Source organism: Bufo gargarizans, chromosome 5, assembly GCF_014858855.1.
Source record: "Bufo gargarizans isolate SCDJY-AF-19 chromosome 5, ASM1485885v1, whole genome shotgun sequence".
Classification (NCBI taxonomy): domain Eukaryota; kingdom Metazoa; phylum Chordata; class Amphibia; order Anura; family Bufonidae; genus Bufo; species Bufo gargarizans.
The window spans coordinates 57,006,843-57,034,391 of record NC_058084.1 but is presented as its reverse complement, the minus strand read 5'-3'; the positions used below and the strand labels follow the sequence as shown (position 1 = coordinate 57,034,391).

The 27,549-nt window shown below is 43.6% G+C and overlaps 2 protein-coding genes across 2 annotated transcripts in view; both read right to left on the bottom strand.

The window, feature by feature from the left end:
- Window positions 1–1,945: 1,945 nt before the first annotated feature.
- On the bottom strand, window positions 1,946–17,957 carry KLHL38 (kelch like family member 38). Its single transcript, XM_044294155.1, has 4 exons — window positions 17,468–17,957; window positions 10,726–12,193; window positions 5,281–5,386; window positions 1,946–2,640 (listed from the first exon to the last, which is right to left on the bottom strand). The coding sequence occupies exons 2-4, from the start codon at window positions 12,073–12,075 to the stop codon at window positions 2,357–2,359; spliced, it is 1,740 nt and encodes a 579-aa protein (XP_044150090.1). The 5' UTR covers window positions 12,076–12,193; window positions 17,468–17,957; the 3' UTR covers window positions 1,946–2,356.
- A 7,625-nt stretch (window positions 17,958–25,582) lies between these two features.
- Window positions 25,583–27,549, bottom strand: part of ANXA13 (annexin A13) — a 66,168-nt gene continuing 64,201 nt past the window's right edge. The window contains exon 11 of the mRNA XM_044294896.1: window positions 25,583–25,819. Coding sequence (XP_044150831.1) covers window positions 25,700–25,819 — 120 coding nt within the window. The 3' untranslated portion in view covers window positions 25,583–25,699. The remainder of the gene's footprint in view (window positions 25,820–27,549) is intronic.

Here is a 27,549-nt window from a genome sequence, read left to right as displayed (position 1 = left end):
CTATTTCTTGGTTTTGCCTCAGAAACTGCATTTTTGATGTCACCCACAAGTTTTCTATTGGATTAAGATCCGAGGATTGGGCTGGCCGCTCCATAACGTCAATCTTGTTGGTCTGGAACCAAGATGTTGCACGTTTACTGGTGTGTTTGGGGTCGTTGTCTTGTTGGAACACCCATTTCAGGGGCATTTCCTCTTCAGTATAAGGCAGCATGACCTCTTCAAGTATTCTGATGTATTCAGACTGATCCATGATCCCTGGTCTGCGATAAATAGGCCCAACACAGCAGTATGAGAAACATCCCCATATCATGATGCTTGCGCCAGATGCTTCACTGTCTTCACAGTGTACTGGGGCTGAATTCAGTGTTTGGGGGTCGTCTGACAAACTGTCTCCGGCCACTAGACCCAAAAAGATCAATCTTACTTTCATCAGTCCACAAAATGTCTCTTTAGGCCGTCAATGTGCTCTTTGGCAAATTGTAACCTCTTCAGCACATGTCTGGGACTTTGCGGGGGCTTCTTGCAGATAGCTCGGCTTCACATAGGCGTCTTCTAATTGTAACAGTCCTCACAGGGAGCTTTACACCTTCTGTGATCTTCCTGGAGCTGATTGTTGGCTGAGTCCTTGCCATTTTGGCTATTCTTCTATCCATTCGAATGGTAGTTTTTCGCTTTCTTCCACGTCTTTTAGGTTTTAGTTGCCATTTTAAAGCATTTGCGATCATTTTAGCTGAGCAGCCTATCATTTTCTGCACTTCATTATATGTTTTCCCTTCTCCAATCAACTTTTTAATCAAGGTACGCTGTTCTTCTGAACAATGTCTGGAACGACCCATTTTTCTCAGAATTTCAGAGAGAAATGCACTGTAACCAGCATGTACAACATTTGCTGCCTTCCTTCCTTCCTTAAATAAGGGCAATAATTGCCACCTGTTTTTCAAAGCATGAATGACCTCACTCATTGAACCCCACACTGCTATTATTTGAACATGCCCCTTTCAATTAGTGATTCAATTACACAGAATCAGCAGCATGCATGTCATGACTGTTGGGTCTGTTGGATTTCTATTACTCTACTACACCTGCTAGTAAATTATTTGCCATATAGAAATATTATTTCTACCAAAAACAGTGATTGATCAGGTTAGTGATGTCTGACTGCTATTATTTTGAACACAACTGTACGTTTGTTGCACAAAATACTTATGGATATTTATTACAGTTTGTACGCCACCAGTGGACTGGAGTACACTTGGAACTTTTTCTGTAACTTTTTTTTTCCCTCATCAATATCAGATGGGGTAGGGGGGTCCAACACCCGGCACCCCCACCAATTAGCTCGTTGCTGCTATGTCTATGGCGAGCAGGAAGAGAGATGGAAGATGGCACATGCACACTGAGAACGCCTTCCCTTCATACAGCTGATTGGCGGGGGTCCTGGGTGTCGGACCCCCGCCGATCTGATATTGATGACCTACCCTGAGGATAGGTTATCAATATAGGAGAGTCCAGGAGAACTCCTTTAATAATTGTGGATCAAAAGATGTAAACCAGTCTTTTGGTGCAAATTCAGCCAGTATTTTGGCGCATTTTCCTTAGTAAATCCACCCCCCCCCCCCCTTCCCCGTTTTTTTTTTACTTTATACATATACTTAAAAATATTCTGTTTTGTGTATACAGCTCCTATGCAGAAAGTGCTTCCCTGGTTACACATACACCCGGTCGTCATGTGCTAGTCCCTTATATGTGCCCCTATTTCTACTATCTATAGGTTACTAAGAAGAGGAGGTAGAGAATTAACACATGACGCCAGGATCAGACTACATGCAGGATTGTTTTGTAGTCTGTAACCATGGAAACAATTGTCTCATCATCCCTTTCCATAGTTGCCAACTGTCCAGAAATTTCTGGATAGTCTGTAAAAATAGGGGGCTTTTTAAATGTGTTAATGTTACTGTGAGCTAGCCATATTTATTTATTTATCGGCATGAAAACTATTAGATATGTCCATGATATTTTTGGAGGCCGGTGGTACTTGAGCGGGTCACTTTGATTTTAATTCTCAGCAGTAAATGCTGGTAATGTGACCACTATTAGTTGACCGATAAACATGTATTCATTATCATCTTGATGGTTCATTATAGTTTTCCAATTTCTGTAAAAAAAAAAAATGTTTTGGATAAATTGTCCAGAAAAAAATAAAATTTAGGTTTGCAACTCCGTCCCTTTCAGGTGGTGAAACCCTTTGTGGGACTTTACTCTGTAGAAGAACTGCAAAAAGTGCAAGCATGCATCCACAGTTTCTGAGGGATTCTTGGACCATACCACTTGACAGTACGTCGTCCTTGCCACAATGTCAGTGTAATTGGGTAGGGATGCACTGCAGCGTGAGACAGCCATGGTCATATAATGTATGAGGCAGTTTCCCCTTGGAAGTCCATGTGTCGGTGTCGGGGTCATAGCAGTCAAACGAATCTGAGTCCTCAATGGTGTTGTCCACCGTCAGACACCGGCCGCCCGTTACGTAAATTTTATTCTGCATGACGGTGGCCCCATGGTGCATTCTTCTGTCCTTCATGTCGGCACATTTGACAAATGTATTTTGTGTCATGTCATAGGCGATTATTCTTCTGGTGTAACCTGGGACAACAAAAGTTATGAGAGGATCTCATTATGATTCATTTCTATGGGAAAGTTCACTGCATTGAGTTACATAGAGCAGAATATCCAAATGATTAACCCACGAGCCGTTGGGCAGTGCAGCTTTTCCATCCACAGCTGACTTCTGTCGTGGCTGTATAAATATACAAATACTGTATGCAGTGAGCTCCCCCTAGTGGCAGTGACAGGCACCATTATTGAGGGCACTCCGCTGACACTACATATGGGAAGCACTGTACATGGAAAGCACTCTACTATGCTGTATATAGGAAGCACTCTGCTGAACTGTATGTGGGAAGTACTGTACTGCATTGTATATGGGAAGCACTGTACTGTGCTGTATATGGGAAGCACTCTACTGCATTGTATATGGGAAGCACTCTACTGTGCTGTATATGGGAAGCACTCTACTATGCTGTATATAGGAAGCACTCTGCTGAACTGTATGTGGGAACTACTGTACTGCACTGTATATGGGAAGCACTCTACTGTGCTGTATATGGGAAGCACTCTACTATGCTGTATATAGGAAGCACTCTGCTGAACTGTATGTGGGAACTACTGTACTGAACTGTATATGGGAAGCACTCTACTGTGCTGTATATGGGAAGCACTCTGCTGTGCTGTATATGGGAAGCACTCTACCATGCTGTATTTGGGAAGCACTCTGCTGAACTGTATATGGGAAGCACTCTACCATGCCGTATTTGGGAAGCAGTCTACTGCACTGTATATGGGAAGCAGTCTACTGCACTGTATATGGGAAGCACTCTAGTGCACTGTATATGGGAAGCACTCTACCATTCTGTATATGGAAAGCACTCTACCATGCTGTATATGGAAAGCACTCTACTGCACTGTATATGGGAAGCACTCTACCATGCTGTATATGGAAAGCACTCTACTGAACTGTATATGGGAAGCACTCTACCATGCCGTATATGGGAAGCAGTCTACTGCACTGTATATGGGAAGCAGTCTACTGCACTGTATATGGGAAGCACTCTAGTGCACTGTATATGGGAAGCACTCTACCATGCTGTATATGGAAAGCACTCTACTGCACTGTATATGGGAAACACTCTACTGCACTGTATATGTGAAGCACTCTACTGCACTGTATATGTGAAGCACTCTACTGCACTGTATATGGGAAACACTCTACTGCACTGTATATGGGAAGCAGTCTACTGCACTGTATATGGGAAGCAGTCTACTGCACTGTATATGGGAAGCACTCTACTGCACTGTATATGGGAAGCACTCTACCATGCCGTATATGGGAAGCAGTCTACTGCACTGTATATGGGAAGCAGTCTACTGCACTGTATATGGGAAGCACTCTAGTGCACTGTATATGGGAAGCACTCTACCATGCTGTATATGGAAAGCACTCTACTGCACTGTATATGGGAAACACTCTACTGCACTGTATATGTGAAGCACTCTACTGCACTGTATATGTGAAGCACTCTACTGCACTGTATATGGGAAACACTCTACTGCACTGTATATGGGAAGCAGTCTACTGCACTGTATATGGGAAGCAGTCTACTGCACTGTATATGGGAAGCACTCTACTGCACTGTATATGGGAAGCACTCTACCATGCTGTATATGGAAAGCACTCTACTGCACTGTATATGGGAAGCACTCTACTGCACTGTATATGTGAAGCACTCTACCATGCTGTATATGGGAAGCACTCTACTGCACTGTATATGGGAAGCACTCTACTGCACTGTATATGTGAAGCACTCTACTGCACTGTATATGTGAAGCACTCTACCATGCTGTATATGGGAAGCACTTTACTGCACTGTATATGGGAAGCACTCTACCATGCTGTATATGGAAAGCACTCTACTGCACTGTATATGGGAAGCACTCTACTGCACTGTATATGTGAAGCACTCTACCATGCTGTATATGGGAAGCACTCTACTGCACTGTATATGGGAAGCACTCTACTGCACTGTATATGTGAAGCACTCTACCATGCTGTATATGGGAAGCACTCTACTGCACTGTATATGGGAAGCACTCTACTGCACTGTATATGTGAAGCACTCTACCATGCTGTATATGGGAAGCACTCTACTGCACTGTATATGGGAAGCACTCTACCATGCTGTATATGGGAAGCACTCTACTGTCGTGTATGTGGGAAGCACTCTACTATGCATTCTACAGTATATTGCAGGCACATTGCTGGCAGTGTATATGAACGTACTCTATTGTGCTGGATATAGAAGGTACTCTGCTGTGCTGTATATAGGAAGCACTGTACTGCATTCTACAGTATATATGAGACACTCTGCTGTGCTGTATATCAGAAGCACTCGGCTGGCACTGTATATGGACGTACTCTATTCTGCTGCATGTGGAAGACACTCTGTTGTGCTGTATATAGGAAGCACTCTCCTGCACTCTATACGGGAGACACTCTTCTGGCACTGTATATGAGAAGTACTATTCTGGGGATGCAACCTGGTAATCTCCAGCAGTGACGTCAGATCACTACCTATACAGGGGTTATGGGGTGAAATCTTGGGGATCTCTTAGTCTCCTCACCCCAGTCTGTGCAGCACTTTTCAAGCCTCTGCTTTAAGAACTCACCTCCGATTATTATAATCTTCTCCCCCACAAGAACTGCTGGGGCGCAGACATTTTTTACCATTCTGGTCTCCATCCTGAACCACATGTTTCTGAAAACATGATAAACCTAGAAGAGAAGAAGGACAAGAATTTATATTTTCCTCTGATATTACTTCTGATCATCCCTCACTCATTTCAAGTTGTGCCCCTTTGTTCATGGATTAAAGGGGTTCTCCGAGTATTAAGAAAATGAAAATACTTAAATATTAATTTATTAAAAATATCTTCCCTAATACCTTTCACTAGTTTTAATGGCTCATTTTGTTTAGGGAGCAATCATTGGGAGAAATAAAATGGCCACTGTCCTATTAGTCCACACAAAACCCGTCCTAATCACACAGAACTGAGATAAAGAGCTGCCTCATCCTCCTCTCTGCTGGCCAGGGACAATGATCCTGAATACAGTTTAATATGATCTTCAGCTGAATCTCTGTAGGAATGGAGTTCATGAGGAGACATGAAGTACAGAGAGGAAGGACAGGACAGACTGTGGTTGGAGACTGCATACAAGAGCTGCTGCTCATCAGCCACATTCCCATCTCCTCTCTGTACTTGTCTCCTCATGAACTCCATTCCTACAGAGATTCAGCTGAAGATCATATTAAACTGTCTTCAGGATCATAATCCCTGACAAGCAGAGCAGAGAGGAGGACGAGGCAGCTTTTTCGATCAGTGTTGTGAAGTAACTTGTCCGCCTATGTGATTAGGACAGGTTTTGTGTGTACTAGTAGGACGGCGGCCATTTTATTTCTCCTGAAGATTGTTCCCCAGACAAAACAAGCCATTATAACTAAGGGTGCTTTCATACTTGCGTTGTGAGGATCCGGCAGGCAGTTCCATCGCCGGATCCAGAAATCCGTATGCAAATGGGCATCATTTGTAGACGGATCTGGATGCGGTGTCATCCAGAAAAACGGATCTGGTATTTATTATTTTCACATTTTTAAAGGTCTGCGCATGCGGAGACCGGAAGACCGCATCCGTCAATGGGGCAATTTTAATGCTTCATCCGGCACTAATATATTTCAATAGAAATTAATACCGGAACCGGCATTCCGGCAAGTGTTCCGGAATTTTGGACGGAGAAAATACTGCAGCATGCTGCGGTATTTTCTCCGGCCAAATACCGCAAGAGGGACTGAACTGATGCATCTTGATACATACTGAACGGATTGCTCTCCATTCAGAATGCATTAGGATTAAACTGATCAGTTTTTTTCCGGTATTGAGCTCCTATGACGGAACTCAATACCGGAAAAGAATAACGCTAATATGAAAGTACCCTTACTAAAGGTATTTGGGAATACATTTATAATAAAGTAATATTTAAGTATTTTTATTTTCTTAATTCCCGGAGAACCCCTTTAAACTTCTTATTAAAACACTTCCCTCCAGAACCTTATTTAAAGAGGAGCTCTCCCCTCTCCTGACATGTCTGTATTAGTAACTACTTGCATTCCCCATGTAATAACACTTCTGGAGCCTGTATCATTCCTGCTAGAAGTTTACAAATTGCAAGTTGTTAGCAGTCTGCAGTAAAGGTACTGCTGGGTGTTACCAGTAGTGGGTGTGTCTGACTCTGTCCAATCAGTGCTGCTGGTCTCAGACTGTGCAGGGACACACCCCCAACTGGTAACACCAATCTGTACGCTTACTGCAGACTGCTGGCCATTGATTCATAAACTTCTAGTAGAAATAACAGAGAAATGGCACAACATAAAGTCCTAAGAACAGAGGCTCCAGAATTGTTATGACATGGGGAATGCAAGTAATGTAGTTTGGCAGGGTTTGCTATTCCCTGTGCCCAAAGCAAACCTAGAGGGGAGGAGTGCTTTATCTGCTCATACCTTGGGACTGGTAACAGCTAGATATGGGCCTGGATGTGTCTGAATGCATTTCAAGCTTTCAGACAATACCAGAATCACAGCACTATATCAATCACATCGTAAGATATAGCTATTAGAAATCGGGATGGCAGAGAATGGAGTTGAAAGTTAAAAGTTTGATTTCTAATGGCTATATCTTCCGATGTAATGGATATAATGCTGTGATTCTGGTATTGTCACAAAGTACACACAGGTATGTTTGGAACGCCTATTTTCACCATGTAAACCGATCCCTCTGGTTTGTTTCTGTCCTGTATATTGCACTTTATGTTGTTGTATCTAACCAATCCCATGATGCACTTCTCCACCACACCTCCAGCACCGCCTCTAACACCACCCAGCTAGATTATAGCCCCTCCCACCCAGCTAGTTACATAGACACTCCCCTCTTACTGCCCCGCCCATGCACATAACATCACATAAGAAAGAGCTGCATGGACATGGTCATGTGACACCAGATCAGAACGAGAGATAGGAGCAATAAAGGTAAAAGAAATAGATTTCAAAATGACAGCTGCCTTCATAAATGATTATTTTAAAGGATGTTGATCCAAATTGGACACCCCCCTTTTAAATGTTTTCTTGAAACTTTTTTGCTTACTACCTTCCACCATTTTTGTGATCAGTTTTTGGACCTTTTCTATTTTAAAGGGTGAGGTCTCCAGAACTGACCACAAAACTCCTGATGTGGCCTAACTAGGGCTGCAACGATTAATCGACGTTATCGATATTATTCGATAACGGGATTCGTTATGCGGGCGGGAGCGGGTGGTCAGGCTCTATGCCTGCGGGTCCTTGAACTTTAGATCACTGCATCTTTATTACTTTGCAATGAAGCTCCAGTAACAGGCAGAGCGGGCGGCGTAACGTCACTTACTCACGTGACGCGCAAGCTCCGCTTGCTTTATTCATAAAGTAGGTGGAGCAGGCGCGTCACGTGAGTAAGTGACGTTACGCCGACGCCCGCTCTGCCTGTTACTGGAGCTTCATTGTAAGGTAAAAGAAGATGCAGTGATTTAAAGTAAAAGTTACTGCCGGTTAAGGAATACTGCTGTGAGCGGAGGGGCCAGGGCTGTTATGGGAGGGGGATCTGTGTATGGCACTGTTATGGGGGATCTGTGGATGGAACTGTTATGGGGGAGATCTGTGGATGACACATATAGCATAAGATGCTATATAGTGTCATCCATAGATCCCCCCATAGCATAGTCATCCACAGGTCCCCTCATAACAGTGCCATCCACAGATCCCCTCCATAAGTGCCATCCACAGATCCCCTCCATAAGTGCCATCCACAGATCCCCCCCATAAGTGCCATCCACAGATCCCCTCCATAAGTGCCATCCACAGATCCCCTCCATAAGTGCCATCCACAGATCCCCTCCATAAGTGCCATCCACAGATCCCCCCCATAAGTGCCATCCACAGATCCCCTCCATAAGTGCCATCCACAGATCCCCTCCATAAGTGCCATCCACAGATCCCCTCCATAAGTGCCACCCACAGATCCCCTCCATAAGTGCCATCCACAGATCCCCTCCATAAGTGCCATCCACAGATCCCCTCCATAAGTGCCATCCACAGATCCCCTCCATAAGTGCCATCCACAGATCCCCTCCATAAGTGCCATCCACAGATCCCCTCCATAAGTGCCATCCACAGATCCCCTCCATAAGTACAATCCACAGATCCCCTCCATAAGTGCCATCCACAGATCCCCTCCATAACAGTGTCATCCACAGAACCCCTCCATAATAGTGCCATCCACAGATCCCCCATAACAGTGCCATTCACAATTTAAATTTTAATATGGCCTTTGAACATAATTTTTCAAGTGAATTCATATAAACCCCTTTTTTTGTCATTTTGGTGTTTTTTCCCGATTAATCGATGAAATTATCGACAACTAATCGATTATTCAAATAATCGCTAGCTGCAGCCCTAGGCCTAACTAGAGCTCACAGAACGGCTCCTTCACCCCAAGTGCTTCATTTTACATTTGGAGAATCCCTGAACCGCAGTTTCCACTGTCATGAACATTTACAACTTATCTACCAAACCTAGTCAGTGACTAAGAATCTCATCATACAGTCTAAAGGGGTAGGCAACACCAGCTTTTGTGAAACTACAACTCCCAGCATGCATACTCACTCTGTTCTTCTCAGAACTCCCACATAAATGAATGGAGCATGCTGGGAATTGTAGTTTCAGAACAGCTGGAGAGCCAAAGGTTGCTGACCCCTGGTCTAAGGCCTGATGCACATGATTGTATTAAGGCTCCTTTGTCTAAAAAAAGATAAGGCTGTAACGTGGAAGAAGTCTCTGGGGCCATACTATACCTCCATATCCCTTGATTTAATATGGAAGATTCTACAGAGGAAGCACTGTACAGCAGCACACACAGTGCATAGGGAACCCACATGGACAGACTATGTGCCATGTGCAGGAGTCCTAAAAGGGATTCTGCCCCCAAATATATTCTACATTTTTCAAACCAGCATCTGGATATGAATACTTTTCTAATTGCATGTTATTCAAAATGTAGTATAGCCACTGAGCTATTCAATAAAATGTATCTGTATAGCGCCACCTGCTGCTTGTTATTGTCCTTATTTCTTGACTACCTCACTGAGGTGGAAGCACATGCTCAGATTAAACCTTCAACAGTCACCAGCCATATCTTCTGTTAGAAGCTGTGGCAGTTACAGAGAAAGAACTACCCCTGAGAAAGGACACGCCCCTGGAGCTGCCAGACTGAAATTAATCTAGCAGAACAATTGGAGCAATGAATGGGGAGATCTCTGGATCCATGTCAGGTACAGGGCTGGTTCTAGCTTTGTTAGAAAGCTTTGTCATGTACTATATGATGTCTGATTTTAATTTTTTACATCAGTCATAGCATAATGGGGTTCTCCTGGTAGAAAAACTTAAGACCCTCAATGATCATGAAAATGGGGGTTATCATTTGAATGGAGCAGCCAAGATGTCTGGGAGACTGCCGAAGAAAGCCAAGTACAACATCTGACTGTCTCCTGCAGTCCCAGAGACTTTAAATGGAGTGTAAACGCCCTTGCTTGTTTGCCTGCCGATCCACTCAAATGGGTTACATGGAACCTCCATGAGTTTAAAAATGAAGTAAGCATTATTCAACTCACCGATCCCTTGACTCTGCTCAGCACCCATTGCTCTCGACTTCGTGGTCCAAGCACAACACACAGGAAACGGTTTGGAATGCCCGCTCGGCCAATTACTGGCTGAGGCAGGTCACTACTGCAGCCAGTGATTGGCTGAGTCAAGCCATTTCCTGTATGTTGAGCTGGGACCAGGAAGTGGAGAGCAGTGGGGATCAGAGCAGCGGCAGGGGATTGGTAATGTCTTACTTCTTTTTTTTTTAACCACTTCTGTCCTTCAAAAAAAATTCTCCCCAGAAAAACTCTTTAATGAATTGTGGTGAATTGGAGGCTGGTGTGGGCAATAGGTTTTTCAGTCTGGGCTACACTGTATGTATTCCATGGATTACCTGTATAAGTCGGACTGGATTCTGCATCACATCCTCTCCACCAAAAAGGTATATCCTTTCATCTTTGGTGGCTACCGCTGGATGAAGAACAGCCACTGGCATACTGGCCATTGCCTCCCATGAGTTATAAATACTATCAAACCTCTCCACCGAGCTCAGAATTTGTTGTTTTGCTCCAATTCCTCCCAATGAGAAGATATAGTTTTGGTGCCCGATACTCTTGTGGGAATACCGAGGGAGAAGCATGGGTTCTCCTTTGCGCCATTGATTTAATTTGAGAGACAGAATGTAAACGCTTGAGGTAACAATGTTTTCTTTGTCTCCAATAAATAACCCACCTAGAACATACACATTTCCATGCAACCCAACTGCTGAAGCCTTGTGTAGATGTGTTGGCAGCTTGGCAAGCTTTAACCACTGGTTGGTCTTCTCATTATACAACAAGACGTCTCTGGTGGTCTGCTGGTTGTCTTTCCGACCTCCCACGTTGATGAGGAACTCTTGATGAGAAAATCGACGTGGAACATGACACATTGGCTTTATATTGGGGGAGATGGATGTGTTATGAGCAAACAATACTCTGCATGCTGATTCTAACATTCTCCTGCAAGACACCGAAGACTGAACAAGAGGGTCATTGGCAATGAAATGGAAAAGGAAAGTTGGATGGACATACTGCAGTCTGACTTTTTGAAATAAGTCTTGTATGTAGCACCTTCGACCTTGTTCATCGTGTCTGATCCAGGTCATCAGAGCCTCAAACACTTGTTCTTCTTCACCACAAAGGTTATCATCACCTATATAATCCAACAGTTCTGAGACACCAAGATCCTTCAGGTCTTCAGAAATGGACACATCTTTAAAATATTGCAAAGCCATTTGTCGAGCTTTCTTTTTAAGGTTCTTACAGCTAAAGAATTCAGAAAGTTGGATTATACTTAAACAATTTTGAGGATTTATTTGGGCCTGGAGGAATTTCGAACAAGCTCCCAACAGTTTTTCATACTGTAGTAGTGAAGCACCTTGAATGAGACTAAAGACATTCTCCAAAGTTATGAGGATCTCCCCGGTGTAGACGTAGACAATAATCCGGTGAAGTGTGTCTGAGTCAATGCCTATCAAAGGCACCTTGTCCTGGCTACTTTCCTTAAAATTGTTGCAGAACATAGCCTTGAAGTATGGGCTACTGGAGGCCAGGACGTTCCTATGACATGGAAATTCACAGTCATCGCTACAAATGGTGACATCAGTAAGTAATTTGGATTCTCTCAACTTGTTCAGCTGCCTCATCAAGTCACCGGAGAAGTCTTCATCATGGAAGAGTAAGGCTTCAGTGGATTTGCCATCCATGATGACTGGATTATTTCGATTAGATAAGTCCCCAATCAATAAAACCCATTAACTTGTGTGGTAGACAGATCAAGTCAAAAGCCATACAAGAGCAGAAATCCTCTTATCTTTTTCCAGCCTATAAAAAAATTAAGACCTCTTTAAACAGTTCAATACAGGGCCATTTTGCTCCTTTCATGACAAACACATTTTTGTCTTTTTAGTACATGCAATAGCATTTTGTTGTTCAGTTATTCAAATCATGTTAACATTTTGTTTTCAGTAATACATGGAGCTTCATTTTATGGCATTTTTATATTACAGTGTGCTTGGTGTTTATTTTTTATACCTGTGAAAATGTTTTTTTAAAAAAGGGAAAAAAAGTTATTCATCAGATTTTTTTTTTTTTACCTTTTTATAGTACAAAGTGCAATTTTCATTTTTATATTGGGAATATATTGTTTTCAGCCCCCGGGTATGGGGCTAGAAGCTAGGGGCAAGTGGCAGGGTACATTCTTTTTATTTATTTTTATTTTGTTTTTGTCTATATTTCTTTTTTTAGTCTGCACTCCAAAAGGTCATAAGATCGTACATATTTTTTTATTGTTGATTTCATCTTTAACTGGGGCTGAAGCTTTTGTTTTTACCCTTTTGCCTTCCAAGAACCCTTTTCCATTCACATAGTCATATGAGGGCTTTTTTTTTTTTTTTTAGGGACAAGTTGTATTTTGTATTGGCACCATTTAATCAACCATAGATTGTGTTGGAAAACGAGAAAAAAATCTTTGTGGGGTGAAACTGAAAATAAAACGAAATTTCACCATTTTTTTTGTTGCTTTAGTATTTATCGTTCACTAAAAATGACATTACAGCCTTTTTCTGCAGGTCAGCACGATTACGGCAATACAACATTTATATAATTTCAGTTGTTTTCCTACTGTAAAAAAAAAAAACTTTTTTGTCTACACAGCTGTGTAATGGCTCCTTTTTTTTGCAGGGCAAGCGTTAGTTTTAATTATTATTATTTTGCATCTGACTTTTTGATCGCTTCACTTCAATGGGTCAGCAAAAAAAAAACGGTAATGACTCTGTGTGCATTCTATTTTCGTATGTCCACAAGTCAGTTCCACGAAAAAAATAGAACATGTCCTATTCTTATCCGACAGGCCTTGCTACAATGGATCAGCAAAAAAAACAGATGTAACACAGACGTCACATGGATTTCATCTGTTTTTGCAGATCCGTGTTTTGTGGACCGCAAAATACATACGTTTGTGTGTATGAGCTTTAAAACGTATCAAGTTGGTGACAGACTCCCTTTGATAGTTCAGGCATTTTTGGATGTGGTGATACTTGTTACCGTATGTTTATTTTTTTATTGTTTAGTTATTTTTTGTGTAAGGCCTCTTTCACACGAGCGTGTCCGGATTAGGTCCGGATGCGTCCCGGTGCATTGCGGCAAACCCGCATGAGTAGGTACGCAGTTTTGACTACGATTGCATTCCGTTGTTCAGTTTTTATCGCGCGGGGGCAATGCGTTTTGCACGCGCGTGATAAAAACTGAATGTGGTACCCAGACAGAAGTTCGGGTCTGGCATCGGTGTTCTGTAGATTGTATTATTTCCCCTTATAACATGGTTATAAGGGAAAATCATAGCATTCTGAATACAGAATGCATAGTACAATAGGGCTGGAAGGGTTAAAAAATAAAAAATATGAACTCACCTTAATACACTTGTTCGCGCAGCCGGCATCTCTTCTGTCTTGTTCAGTGAGGAAAGGGACCTTTGATGACGTCACTACGCTCATCACATGGTCCATGTGATGAACGTAGTGACGTCATCAAAGGTCCTATTCCTCACAAAAGAAGAAGGAACAGATGCCGGCTGCCCGAACAAGTGGATTAAGGTGAGTTAAATTATTATTATTTTTTAACCCCTCCAGCCCTATTGTACTATGCATTCTGTATTCAGAATGCTATTATTTTCCCTTATAACCATGTTATAATGGAAAATAATAATGATCGGGTCCCCATCCCGATCGTCACCTAGCAACCATGCGTGAAAATCGCACCGCATCCGCACTTGCTTGCCGATGCTTGCGATTTTCACGCAACCCCATTCATTTCTATGGGGCCTGCTTTAGGTGAAAAACACACAAAATAGAGCATGCTGCGATTTTCACGCAACGCACAAGTGATGCGTGAAAATCACCGCTCATGTGCACAGCCCCACAGAAATGAATGGGCCCGGATTCAGTGCGGGTGCAATGCGTTCACCTCACGCATCGCACCCGCGCGGAAATCTCGCCCGTGTGAAAGGGGCCTAACATTGGTAAAATCGGTTAGGCTACTTTTACACTCGCGTTTGGTGCGGATCCGTCATGGATCTGCACAGACGGATCCGTTTAGATAATACAACCGTCTGCATCCGTTCAGAACGGATCAGTTTGTATTGAACACCATTGAAAGTCAATGGAGGACGGATCCGTTTTCTATTGTGCCGTTTAGCTCAGTTTCGTCAGACGGACACCAAAACGCTGCAAGCAGAGTTTTGGTGTCCGCCTCCAGAGCGGAATGGAGGCTGAACGGAGGCAAACTGATGCGTTCTGAGCGGATCCTTTTCCATTCAGAATGCATTAGGGCAAAACTGATCCGTTTTGGACCTCTTGTGAGAGCCCATGATGTATCTCACAAACGGAAAGCCAAAACGCCAGTGTGAAAGTAGCCTTAGCGGACAGCACTAGAAGCCTTTAGAAGACCCCAGGCTGTCATAGCAATGGATCAAAGCCCTGCAATTTCACAGTGGAGGCTCCAATTAGAGGACAGAGGGAGCCTACTCCCTCTGTCTAACCTCACAGATGCTACGTTCACTATTGACTGCGACATCGGAGGAGTTTAATGACGTTGGCGTTATCTTTGTTCCCGGTTACTTCTGGCAAGTGGAAGCTATATTATGCAGCCAGCATCCGCCGTGCATGGAGGGAGCTTAGCGCATGAGCCTTCTCCATTCCCCTTTACGCCAATCACTTAGATGTGCATGACTATGCATTAAGGGGTTAATATATGTTTATAACAGTCAAAACTTTTTTGTGATACAGAGCTCCAAATCACCTTCACAGACATAGAGGTAAATTATCAAATTCTGTCTGCCTCTACCCACCAATAGGGGGGGGCATAGGAGCTTACCGTATACTATATATTCTCTGAGCTCAGTAACAAAGCTGTATGCAGCATACTCCCCCTAGTGGTGGTTACAGGAAGCCAATATTTGATCTTTTCCACTATGTCAATACAGGGAAGTTTGAGAAAACCAAAGCTCTGACCATTTTAAAGCAATTTGATTTCTCCTAGCTCTATTTGTGAACCCCTTTTATTATTGGAACCTGGTCATGTGATCTCAAGTCTGACCACCATTCCAGAGCATGCTCTCCTCCTGCGTAGTTGAGGAGCAGTCTCTCCTGCGCGAGTGACCTCCTGAAAGCTATATGATTACATCATCACCTATCGGATCCCTCCGACCAACTCTCAGACCCCTCCTCACCTTGATCAGCCCTCCTAGTTCCTCTATGTGTCACCTATGTCTACAAATCTTCTAAAGATATCATTTCTGCCTTGTCTAAGAGACCAGAATATCTGTCATATAATAGGTGAGTCCGTATAATGATTATCTGCTGAGTTATGAAATGCCTCTGAATCACACTGCCAGTATGTCATAACTGTGAGTACTTTGTGCAGAATCTACAGTGTTTCCTATGATATGTAGCTTCACACTGCTTTTCCTAGCCTCCAGTGTGTGGGAGGTGACAAGAAACCTATGACAAGCAGGAGACAGGGAAGACAGGCTGAAGCTGTATCACATATCACTGATCTATCATTGCTGCACTTAGATAAGACTCAGACCAGAGCAAGGGCAGTGTGATGAGACGCCATCCCACTGTTTCTACAAAGGCAGAGGCTTGATTGGAAATGCAGGCTGCATAATACTAATCTGAAGAGCCGACATAATATTGCCATAGTTTAAAAATAATATTGCCATATTCAGCTTACATAATACAAGCATGTGCTGCCCAAGTAATATGCAGTATTCTAATAAAGAGCCCAAAGAATACTGACAAAATAATACTGCCATATACAGCCTACCTCTAACATCATATAAAGCCCAAATAATATACTGTATCCAATAATCTATATATATAAAAAAAGACGTATGTGCGTATGTTCCGCAAAAACTCAAAAACGCAACCATCCATTTTAACGAAACTTGATATACACATCCCCTGCTACCTGGAAAGAAATATTTCTGGGGTCTCCGCTCTCTAGGACGTACCGTTCCTGAGATATTCCCAAAAAATGACCTGCATTAGCCAATACAAGCCTGCAAGTCTTTCTCTACATATCCTAACTGCCATACACAGGGTCACATGTCCCTTATCAGCCAATAGAAGCTCGCAGGCCCTACTCCAGGTTGCCATAACAACTGATCACAGGTTTTAGCAGTTCGCAGATCCTGAAATATTCAGTCATATGACGTATAACAGCACAACTACACTGCTCCATGCATGGGGGGCAGGGGCCACTATTAAACGGACGGGCGCTGTGGAGTTCACTGTTAAAGGGGCGGGTGCTGTGAAGTTCACTGTTAAAGGGGCGGGCACCGTGGAGGTCACTGTGAAAGTCACTGTAACAAGGGCGGTCACTGTTAAAGGAGCAGCCACTGTGAAAGTCACTGTTAAAGGGGCGGCAAATGTGAAAGTCACTGTTAAAGGGGTGGCCACTTGTTAATGGGGCGATCACTGTGAAAGTCACTGTTAAAGTGGTGGTCACAGTTAAAGGGGCGGCCATTGTGAAAGTCACTGTTATTTAATATAAAATTGCAATAAATAAAAACCTGAGCAACGCCGGGTCATCAGCTAGTACTACTCTAAAAAGCCCTCATAATAGCGCCATATACAACCCACATAATACCAGCAAATAGTGGCCAAATAATGTACCCTATCCAATAATACTACCTTAAAGAGCCCTCATAATGTTGCCATATACACCCTATATAATACCAGCATATAATGCCCAAATAATGTACCCTATCCAATAATACTATCCTAAATAGCCCAAATACTGTAATAATGCCATATAGTGCCAAAATAATGTTGTCATATACAGCCCACATAAGACCAACTGCTAAATTAAGATAGTTTTCTAATAATACACCCTTAAAGAGCCCAAGTAATGCTGCCATATAGTTCACATGTAGCATTGCAACTAAATTCCCAAAACAATACTTAGGGGTTTAAGTATGCTCCTGATGTTCACATCTTTGGGGCTGTCTTGTAAATAAGGTTCCTGGGCAATTGCCCAGCTCCAACTAGATAGAGAGATAGAGAGATAGATAGATAGATAGAGAGATAGACTTACCTGGATAGGGCATTTTCTTGCTTGTCCAGTGCTTGTCTTTTAGGTCCTGCTTTCTAACCTAGCTTACTGTGGGGCGACTTCGGAACCTTGCTGGGCAGGCATGATGGGAGATGCTAATATTAGCCGTATGCTGGCCTCCCGGTGTTGGGACATGTGACCTGACGTTGGGTCTGTGGAGTTACACATCATGTCCCGGCCTTGTTTTTCCAGCAAATGTTTATATATAAAGCTTATCCAGATACAAGGATTTAGCGGCTGCTCTAGAAGCTTCTCCAGTTCCGTGTCTTACAGTAACTGCAGTAGGAGACGGCTGTAAACAGAGAGGAGGACTTCTGGCGATGGTGGAAACTCAGTTTTCTACTGTTTCTTGCAATAACAGAGATTTCTGCAAACTCCGGGCAACTGATTGGAAGGAAGAACTCTAACTATATCTGTATTCTGTATAGTTATGGCTGATACAACCAGAGGAAATCTGGATAGGGATAGGGCCACACAGCAACATCCCAAGGGGGCCCTATTGTAGTGTCCTGGAGCAAGGGTACTTTGGACTATGGACGTCTGTGCAAATTTGCCCTTATTACTACTATGCAAAGCCATACTATGCAAAGCCATATTAATATATCCTGTTCATTTGCACTGTTATTACACTATAGCTGCACTGCACTGTGGAAAGGGTTAATGCACAGCAGGCTAAGGCCCCTTTCACATCTGCGTTTTACTTTTCCGGTAAATTCATTGTCAATGGGGACAAAACTGAACTAAACAGAACGGAATGCTCCAAAATGCATTCCGTACCGTTTGGTTATGTTCCCATACCGGAGAGCAAACCGCAGCAAGCAGCTTTTTTCTGTCTGGCGTGGGATGCGGAGCAATGACGGATCTGGCATGACACACAATGCAAGTCAATGGTGGTGGGTCATGGCTATTTTATAGATAATACAACCGGATTCGTTCATAACGGATGCATTTGGTTGTATTATCAATAACGGAAGTGTTTTTGCTGATCCCTGCAGGTACCGGCAAAAATGCAAGTGTGAAAGTAGCCTAATACTGAATGACTTTGGATCTTTCTACCTGTGCAAAGATTTGGAGGGGAAAAAATTAAACACACTGACCTTCTGACCGTCTGGTTTAGCTCTGTTGTTTATGTCTGAACACTTAATGCTTATGTATTGAAAAACTGCTTATTCATCCCCATAGACTTGCATTGAAACTCTATGATAGACACTCAACAGAAATTGTATCAATGTTTCTGTTTAGGCTGTGATTCTCCACTCCACCCACTAGAAGGTTCTAGTACATCTAGAAACCGTATATAAGGAGCTGTCATAGCTCTTGGTTGTCAGCAGATATGAACCAATGTTTATAAGGAGATACTCTGCGAGTCTGCAGATTGGGACCAGTGCTTAGTAGGAGACACTCTGCCAGACTGCATGAGTGACCAGAAGAAGACGCTGAGAGGGGGACGCTAAGCCACAGTCCTCAGGTTACCTGTCATGCCCTGCTCGGACGGTGTGCGGAGGTCTGTCAGATTGGCAGCACGTGTTTAACCTTTTGTTTGTCTTGGAATCATGCTGGATCCGCCTTCCTTCAGGTGCTCTGGGTGGAGTCATTGGCTTAAATTGCCTTCAATCCCAGAGGGGAGTGCGGGTTATAGATTTCTGTCTGGCCTTGGATTCAAGGAAGGAAGGATTGTCTGTTCCAGCTCAGATAAGTTTTATTTCTGTTTGTGTGGTTTGCGGTCTAGGCTATTTGTGTGTCTTCTGCCCCTTCTTCCCTTTCACCATCTAAGGGATTCTAGGGTGTTTGCAGTCCAGGCACGAGGACACTTCATTCCTACCATCAAGGTCTGAATGTGGGCTTAGCAGCATAGGGAGAGAAGTCAGGGATGTGCTAGGAGGTGACCTGTCCCCAGCATCTAGCCTAGACACTTGTGTATTTGGTTGTCTGTGTATCTGAGATCCTGTCCGCCGTGACATTATAACCCGCCATACTGTGACTGCCATTACTCAGCGGTTTTGTGATAGCGTCAATTGATGCACTGGTTGACCGCATGCAGGGATTATCCCTAGAGGTTGCGGATCTGCGTAGTTCGGTCACACAGTGTCAGAGGTTTCTGGCATCAGGTGCAGGTCAAATTGGTGGGGAGCCTAAGGTCGCTCTTCCCGAGAAATTTACAGGGGGTACGGATGATTTTATCCGCTTTAAAGAGTCATGCAAATTGTATTTTCGACTGTGTCCATTTTCGTCAGGTGATGAAAGTCAGAGGGTTGGTATCATCATGTCTCTGCTTAAAGGGGACGCGCAATCTTGGGCTTTTTCTCTTTACGATGACCCAGATCAGGTCTCGATTGCAGAATCTAAATTGCGTAACTTATTACAGGGTGAACATACTGCAGAGGTTTACTGCGTAGAGTTTAGGTCATGGATGTCAAACTCATGGCCCTCCAGATGTTGCAAAACTACAACTCCCATCATTCCCTGATAGCTGTAGTATGCCCAGGCATGATGGGAGTTGTAGTTTTGCAACAGCTGGAGGGCCACGAGTTTGACATCCCTGGTTTAGGAGATGGGCTACTGAGTCAGGGTGGAACGACCCTGCCTTACGTAGTCAGTTTTGTCAGGGGTTATCTGAGAGGTTGAAAGATGCCCTGGCTTTTCATGAGTACCCAGATACTCTAGAGAATGCCATGTCTTTGGCTATACGGTTGGATAGATGTATCAGAGAGAGGAGTAAGGGTCCCTTCGCGCAAGGGATCCCTTCTGTGTGTGGTCTCGTCTCACCTGCTGCCCAGGGTGATATTACTTATAACTCTGGGGTAGGGGAGGAACCCATGCAGTTGGGTCAGATATCTTTTCGTTCTGGTAGGAGAAACTTTAGGAGATTACATAAACGATGTTACTACTGTGGAAAAAGTTACCATTTTGTTTTTGCTTGTCCTTTTGTTAAACCGCATGATGATATGAAAGAAAATAAAAACGTCCTGACTCTTGGTAGCGTGAATGGAGTAGTGGAACAAGCTCCCTGTAATTCTCATTTTCTCCTTCCAGGTATGGTGGCGCTAGACTCAAGAAAATTTTCTGTTGAGGTATTCATTGACTGTGGTGCTGGGTTAAACCTTATAGACTTTCTTTTTCTTCAAAATCTGGGTCTAAGTACGTGCACTTTAGAAAGGGAGATTCCGGTGTTTGCAATAGATTCTTCACCTCTTTCTCAAAGGAGTCTCACTCATATTGCACATGGTATTCAGTTGAGGGTGGGTGATTCACATGTAGAGTTTATATCTTGTTTTGTCATGAGGGATTTACCTGCTCCTATAGTCCTAGGTTTACTGTGGTTGACAAAACATAATCCAATTATTGATTGGCAAGCAAGACAAATTATTGGTTGGGGAGAATTTAGTTCGGAGAATTGTCTTGGCACATCTATCTCTGGTGTGTCCACTGCGGTTCTACCTCAATATCTCTCAGACTTTGCGGATGTCTTTTCGGAGGGTGGGACCCAGGAATTGCCCCCTCATCGTGACTATGATTGTCCAGTTAGGCTACTTTCACATTTGGGTTCGGGGCTCTGCTTGTGAGTTCCGTTTGAAGGCTCTCACAAGCGACCCCAAACGGGTACTGCCCTAATGCATTCTGAGTGGATGCGGATCTGCTCAGAATGCATCAGTCCGTAGCGTTTGGGCTCCGCTCAGCAGGCGGACACCTGAACGCCGCTTGCAGCGTTCGGATGTACGCCTGGCTGTGCGGAGGCAAACAGATCCGTCCAGACTTACAATGTAAGTCAATGGGGGCGGATCCGTTTGAATTTGGCACAATAAGGCTCAATTTTCAAACAGATCCGTCCCCCATTGACTTTCAATGTAAAGTCTGGACGGATCCGTCTGCGGCTACTTTCACACTTAGAATTTATTTTGCAATATAATGCAGACGGTTCCGTTCTGAACGGATCCATCGTCTGCATTATATGAGCGGATCTGTCTCAGACGGATCCGCTCTGAACGCAAGTGTGAAAGTAGCCTTAATCTCATCCCAGGAGCTAAGTTGCCAAAGTCTCGCCTTTACAATCTTTCCCAACCTGAAAGAGAGGTCATGCGAAAGTATATCGCCGAGAGTTTGGCAAAAGGTCATATTAGGCCATCTAAGTCTCCGGTGGCAGTAGGTTTTTTCTTTGTCAAGAAAAAGGATGGATCACTGAGACTGTGTTTGGATTTTCGGGAATTAAACCGTATTACGGTCCGGGATCCGTATCCCCTTCCTTTGATCTCCGACCTTTTTGATCAGATTGTTGGTGCCAGGGTGTTCTCCAAGTTGGATTTGAGAGGGGCCTACAATCTGATCAGAATCAAGGAGGGGGATGAGTGGAAAACGGCCTTCAATACGCACGAGGGTCATTTTGAGAATCTGGTTATGCCTTTTGGGTTGACGAACGCGCCAGCGGTATTTCAGCGATTCGTCAATGACATTTTTCATCACTTGGTGGGGAGGTTCGTTATAGTTTACTTAGATGACATTTTAATTTACTCTCCTGATCTGAAGACCCATCAGGATCATGTGAGACAGGTTTTGACGATCCTTCAGGAGAATAAGTTATATGCCAAATTGGAAAAATGTGTGTTTTCTGTGCAGGAGCTTCCGTTTTTGGGATATCTGCTTTCCTACTCTGATTTTCGTATGGACCCCGAAAAAGTCCGGGCGGTTCTGGAATGGGACCGACCAGAGAATCAGAAAGCTTTGATGCAGTTCTTGGGGTTTACTAACTATTATAGAAATTTTTTTCTAAACTATTGCACCATTGTTAGACCTATGACTGATATGACAAAGAAGGGCACTGACATCTCTGTTTGGTCGGAGGAGGCATTGCAGGCGATTCAGAGGATCCTGCTCCGATTTTGGCTGACGGGGTTGTGGTTTCCGCTCTGTATCCCGAATTGGAGATTGAGGTGTTGGGAGCCCAGGAGGGGGCTCCTGGTTCCTGTCCCCCAGGGAGGTTGTTTGTTCCCGAAGAACTGCGATACAAGGTTTTCAAGGAACATCACGACACTGTCCTTGCCGGACATCCTGGTGGTAAGTCCACCTGTGACCTTGTGTCTCGGAGGTTCTGGTGGCCCGGGTTACTTAGAAGCATTGAGGATTACGTGGCAGCGTGTGAGACCTGTGCACGATCTAAGGTTGCTCATACTCGACCGGCTGGTTCACTCCTTCCTTTATCTATTCCGTCTCGTCCTTGGACGCACTTGTCCATGGACTTTATTACGGATCTGCCGAGTTCCTCGGGGAAAACAGTAATTTTGGTGGTAGTTGATCGTTTCGCAGGCGAATGGACAGACGAAGAGTACTAATCAGAACCTGGAGACCTACTTGAGGTGCTTTGTGACGGAGAATCAGGAGGACTGGTCCTCATTCCTGCCCTTAGCGGAGTTTGCTTTGAATAACCGTAGACAGGAATCCACGGGTAAGTCGCCATTTTTTGGCGCATATGGTTTTCATCCCCAGTTTGGTACCTTTTCTGGGACTAGTTCCTCTGGGATGCCAGAGGAGGAAAGGTTTTATTCTACCTTATCCTCTATCTGGCGGAGGATACAAGTGAATTTGGAGACGATGGGTGAGAGATATAAGCGAATGGCTGACGTGTGACTGGTCCGGACCTGTGTGTGGGTGATCTGGTGTGGTTGTCCACTAAAAATATTAAATTGAGAGTGCCATCTTGGAAACTGGGTCCAGGATTTATCGGCCCGTACAAATTATCTGCACTGATCAATCCAGTAGCGTTTCGACTGGATCTTCCGCAGACTTGGAGGATCCATGATGTGTTCCATAGATCTTTATTGAAAAAATATGTGAGACCAGTGGAACCATCGCCATTGCCCCCTCCTCCTGTTCTGGTCGATGGGAATTTTAGAGTTCGAGATCTCCAGGATTCTTGATTCTAGAGTTCTTCGGGGTTCCCTTCAGTACCTGGTACACTGGAGGGGATACGGCCCCGAGGAGAGGATGTGGGTTCCGGCACTGGAGGTCAACGCCAGCCGACTGGTTAGGGCTTTTCACATAGCCCACCCGGATAAGGTTGGTCCGGGGAGCCCGGAGGTCACCCGTAGAAGGGGGGGTACTGTCATGCCCTGCTCGGACGGTGTGCGGAGGTCTGTCAGATTGGCAGCACGTGTCTAACCTTTTGTTTGTTTTGGAATCATGCTGGATCCGCCTTCCTTCAGGTGCTCTGAGTGGGGTCATTGGCTTAAATTGCCTTCAATCCCAGAGGGCAGTGCGGGTTATAGATTTGTCTGGCCTTGGATTCAAGGAAGGAAGAATTGTCTGTTCCAGCTCAGATAAGTTTTATTTCTGTTTGTGTGGTTTGCGGTCTAGGCTATTTGTGTGTCTTCTGCCCCTTCTTCCCTTTCACCATCTCAGGGATTCTAGGGTGTTTGCAGTCCAGGCACGAGGACACTTCATACCTACCATCAAGGTCTGAATGTGGGCTTAGCAGCAGCAGGAGAGAAGTCAGGGATGTGCTAGGAGGTGACCTGTCCCCAGCATCTAGCCTAGACACTTGTGTATTTGGTTGTCTGTGTATCTGAGATCCTGTCCGCCGTGACATTACCAGCCCATTGACCATGACCATGGGGGCCAGCTGGACAACTGAGCCACAGACCCTGGGCCACCAACCTTTGGCCAGGGTTCCAACCTTCTGAAAGAGAGGGACAGCTAGCTTAGGTCTTTACTCAGCATGAAACCTTCTTCTGCCCCGGAGGAGACTGGAGAAAACAGCTCAGTGCATTGCCTGCATTGTTTTGCACTTGAGTTCCTCCAGTAAAGAAGCATACTGGTTCACTGCAGACCCTGACTCTCTGGACTTATTTCCCATTTGGGGTGCACCACGCCTTACCATCTCTTCCGGAGAGCAGCAACAAGTGGTGACACCTTGACGGTGTCTGGGGGACCCAGTGTATCATGCTGCCACTGCACCATGCAAACCAAATCCCTATTCAAAAGATACAATATTTATGACAACATTTTTTTGAAATTATAAGCTCAGGAACTGGGGAGCAAAACTGATGAAGACCAAGCACAAGTACACTAAACCACATAGTGGCTGTTCCTCATCTGTGTACTAACATTGTTTGGGGCAGCTTTGCATCTGAATCTGGGCCATGGTATCTCCTAGCTTGGCCTGGTGAAATTCGTGAAATGCTGTTGATTGGTTAAGCCTTTAAAAGTCCAGGCCTTTTGCTTCTCTGGTTGCCGGGGTGTAAGTTCTGTTCTTTTGTTTCCAGACTCTTAATATTATGTTCTTACCTATTGTTTACTGTCAGTGTATCCTGTGACCTGTTGTACTCATGTGTTTCATTGCTGTCAGTATGTTTTTCATTGTGTCATAATATGATGGCCGACATCCCAGAGGAAGGGTAGTACTGGTGTATGATGCTACATATCCAAATCCAGATAAGTGAGTGGATCTTTGTGAAAACATACCAGAAACTAGAATACCAAACTGCCAGTTGAAGACTGTGGTGGTCTAGGGTGGCAAAGGGGGTTAATGAAGACATCCTTGGTGTTTAGACATTCTTGTTGGCCTGGGGTGAATGGGTTAATGGGAACATCCTTGGTGGGTTATACAGGGATCAGTTCCCTCATCCATAATAGTTTAGGGCAGTGAAGAGGTTAACGATAAAATCACAGGTGGTGTAGGGTAGTGACAGACTTATGTTCTCCATTTAAAGTGTATGCCAGGAAAAGCTCCTGCTGTATGCATTACATGGAGGCTGCAATGGATGTCTAACAGTGGCGTAAATCACCTATAGGCTATGGTGGTGTATAGATCTGGATGATGTATATGCTCGACGGTGTCTGTGACGGATGGAGTAAGTTCCTGGTGGTCTAGGGTAGTGAAGGGATTAACAGTCCCTGGTGGTCAAGGATAGTGAAGCGGTTGATAATAGTCCTTGGTGGTGTAAAACAGTTAGTGAGTTGATGGATAAATTCTTGGAGGTCCATGGGCATAAACACCTCGCACCATGGCAATTATGGAGCTATTGAGGATTTTGTGATGTCCTGTGATGGCCGGGAGGTGAGTGGTCGCTCTCAGGCTGAGGATCTGCCTCATGTACACAATGAAAATGAAGACAGAATGTAGAATTTATTTCAGTTTGTGTTAACATTGCAGATGACATGTGGAGAAAACATTGAGATTGAAAGAGATCAGCGCCTCGTCCTCTGCCGGGCGGACAACGTGACTCAGTGCAGAAGAGCAACCAGAAGCCTGCCGAAATCTCCCGACGTGTCTGACTTAATGGCTTCCGCTAGACTCTTCTTGTACAGCTCCTGGTATTTTTGTTTGATTGTTTCAAGGTCAATCTGTAAAAAAAGGAGAAAATCATCTTCATCAGAAACGGTATATACAGTGCAGTAACGTATAGTACTATATACAGTGCAGTAACCTATGGCAATATTTACAGTGCAGTAACCTATAGTACTATATACAGTGCAGTAACCTATAGTAATATATACAGTGCAGTAACCTATAGTACTATATACAGTGCAGTAACCTATGGCACTATATACAGTGCAGTAACGTAAGGTACTATATAGAGTGCAGCAACCTAAAGTACTATATACAGTGCAGTAACCTATGGCACTATATACAGTGCAGTAACTTGAGGTACTATATACAATGCAGTAATCTATAGTACTATATGCAGTGCAGTAACCTATGGTATTATATAGAGTGCAGTAACCTAAGGTACTATATGCAGTGCAGTAACCTATAGTACTATATACAGTGCAGTAACCTAAGGTACTATATACAATGCAGTAACCTAAGGTACTATATACAATGCAGTAACCTATAGTACTATATACAGTGCAGTAACTTAAGGTATTATATACAATGCAGTAACCTATAGTACTATATACAGTGCAGTAACCTACAGTACTATATACAATGCAGTAACCTATAGTACTATATACAGTGCAGTAGCCTATGGTACTATATACAGTGCAGTAACGTAAGGTATTATATACAGTGTAGTAACCTAAGGTACTATATAGAGTGCAGTAACCTAAAGTACTACATACAGTGCAGTAAACTATAGTACTATATACAGTGCAGTAACCTAAGGTACTATATACAATGCAGTAACCCATAGTACTATATACAGTGCAGTAACCTATAGTATTATATACAGTGCAGTAACCTACAATACTATATACAATGCAGTAATCTATATTACTATATACAGTGCAGTAACCTAAGGTACTATATACAATGCAGTAACCTATAGTACTATATACAGTCAGTAACCTACAATACTATATACAGTGCAGTAACCTAAGGTACTATATACAGTGCAGTAACCTAAGGTACTATATACAGTGCAGTAACCTATAGTACTATATAAAGTGCAGTAAACTAAGGTACTATATACAGTGCAGTAACCTATAGTACTATATACAGTGCAGTAAACTATAGTATTATATACAATGCAGTAACCTATAGTTCTATATACAATGCAGTAACCTATAGTACTATATACAGTGCAGTAACCTATGGTACTATATACAGTGCAGTAACCTATAGTACTATATACAGTCAGTAACCTAGAATACTATATACAATGCAGTAATCTGTATTGCTATATACAGTGCAGTAACCTATAGTACTATTTACAGTGCAGTAACCTATAGTATTATATAAATGTCCAGCTTAGTCAATATAAATCAATGAAAAAGGATCTGAAAATCACAGTGTAATGTCCAGCAGTATTGATCCCTTTAAAACATAACTTTTACTAATCAGATTATAAAAAAATACCACCGTGGTGGTTCACCAGTGCATAAGTGAAAAAGACATACAACAAATAATATTAGATGCAAAGATATGTCTGGGAGCTAGTCGTCAATACACTAAAAGAGGGACGAGTGAACACAGGGCAGCAGAGGGGAGGAGTGGGTATGCCTATACTCTCCCTAAGCTCGCCCTGGCTATAACCTCTCCCTAACCTCAGCCCCTATAGGTTAAAGGTGATATCTATCCAATTCACCTTTTATTGTATTGGTCTTTATCGGTCTGTATCCATCTCAGTGGC

Bases quoted from the DNA above. Each gene is read 5' to 3' on its own strand.
- KLHL38 (XM_044294155.1), bottom strand. From the start codon at position 12,075: ATGGATGGCAAATCCACTGAAGCCTTACTCTTCCATGATGAAGACTTC. The intron at 5,387-10,725 runs GTAATCCATGGA...CTTCTCTTCTAG, and splicing joins ATCCAGTCCGACTTATACAG to GTTTATCATGTTTTCAGAAA. The intron at 2,641-5,280 runs GTGAGTTCTTAA...TTGTTGTCCCAG, and splicing joins GAAGATTATAATAATCGGAG to GTTACACCAGAAGAATAATC.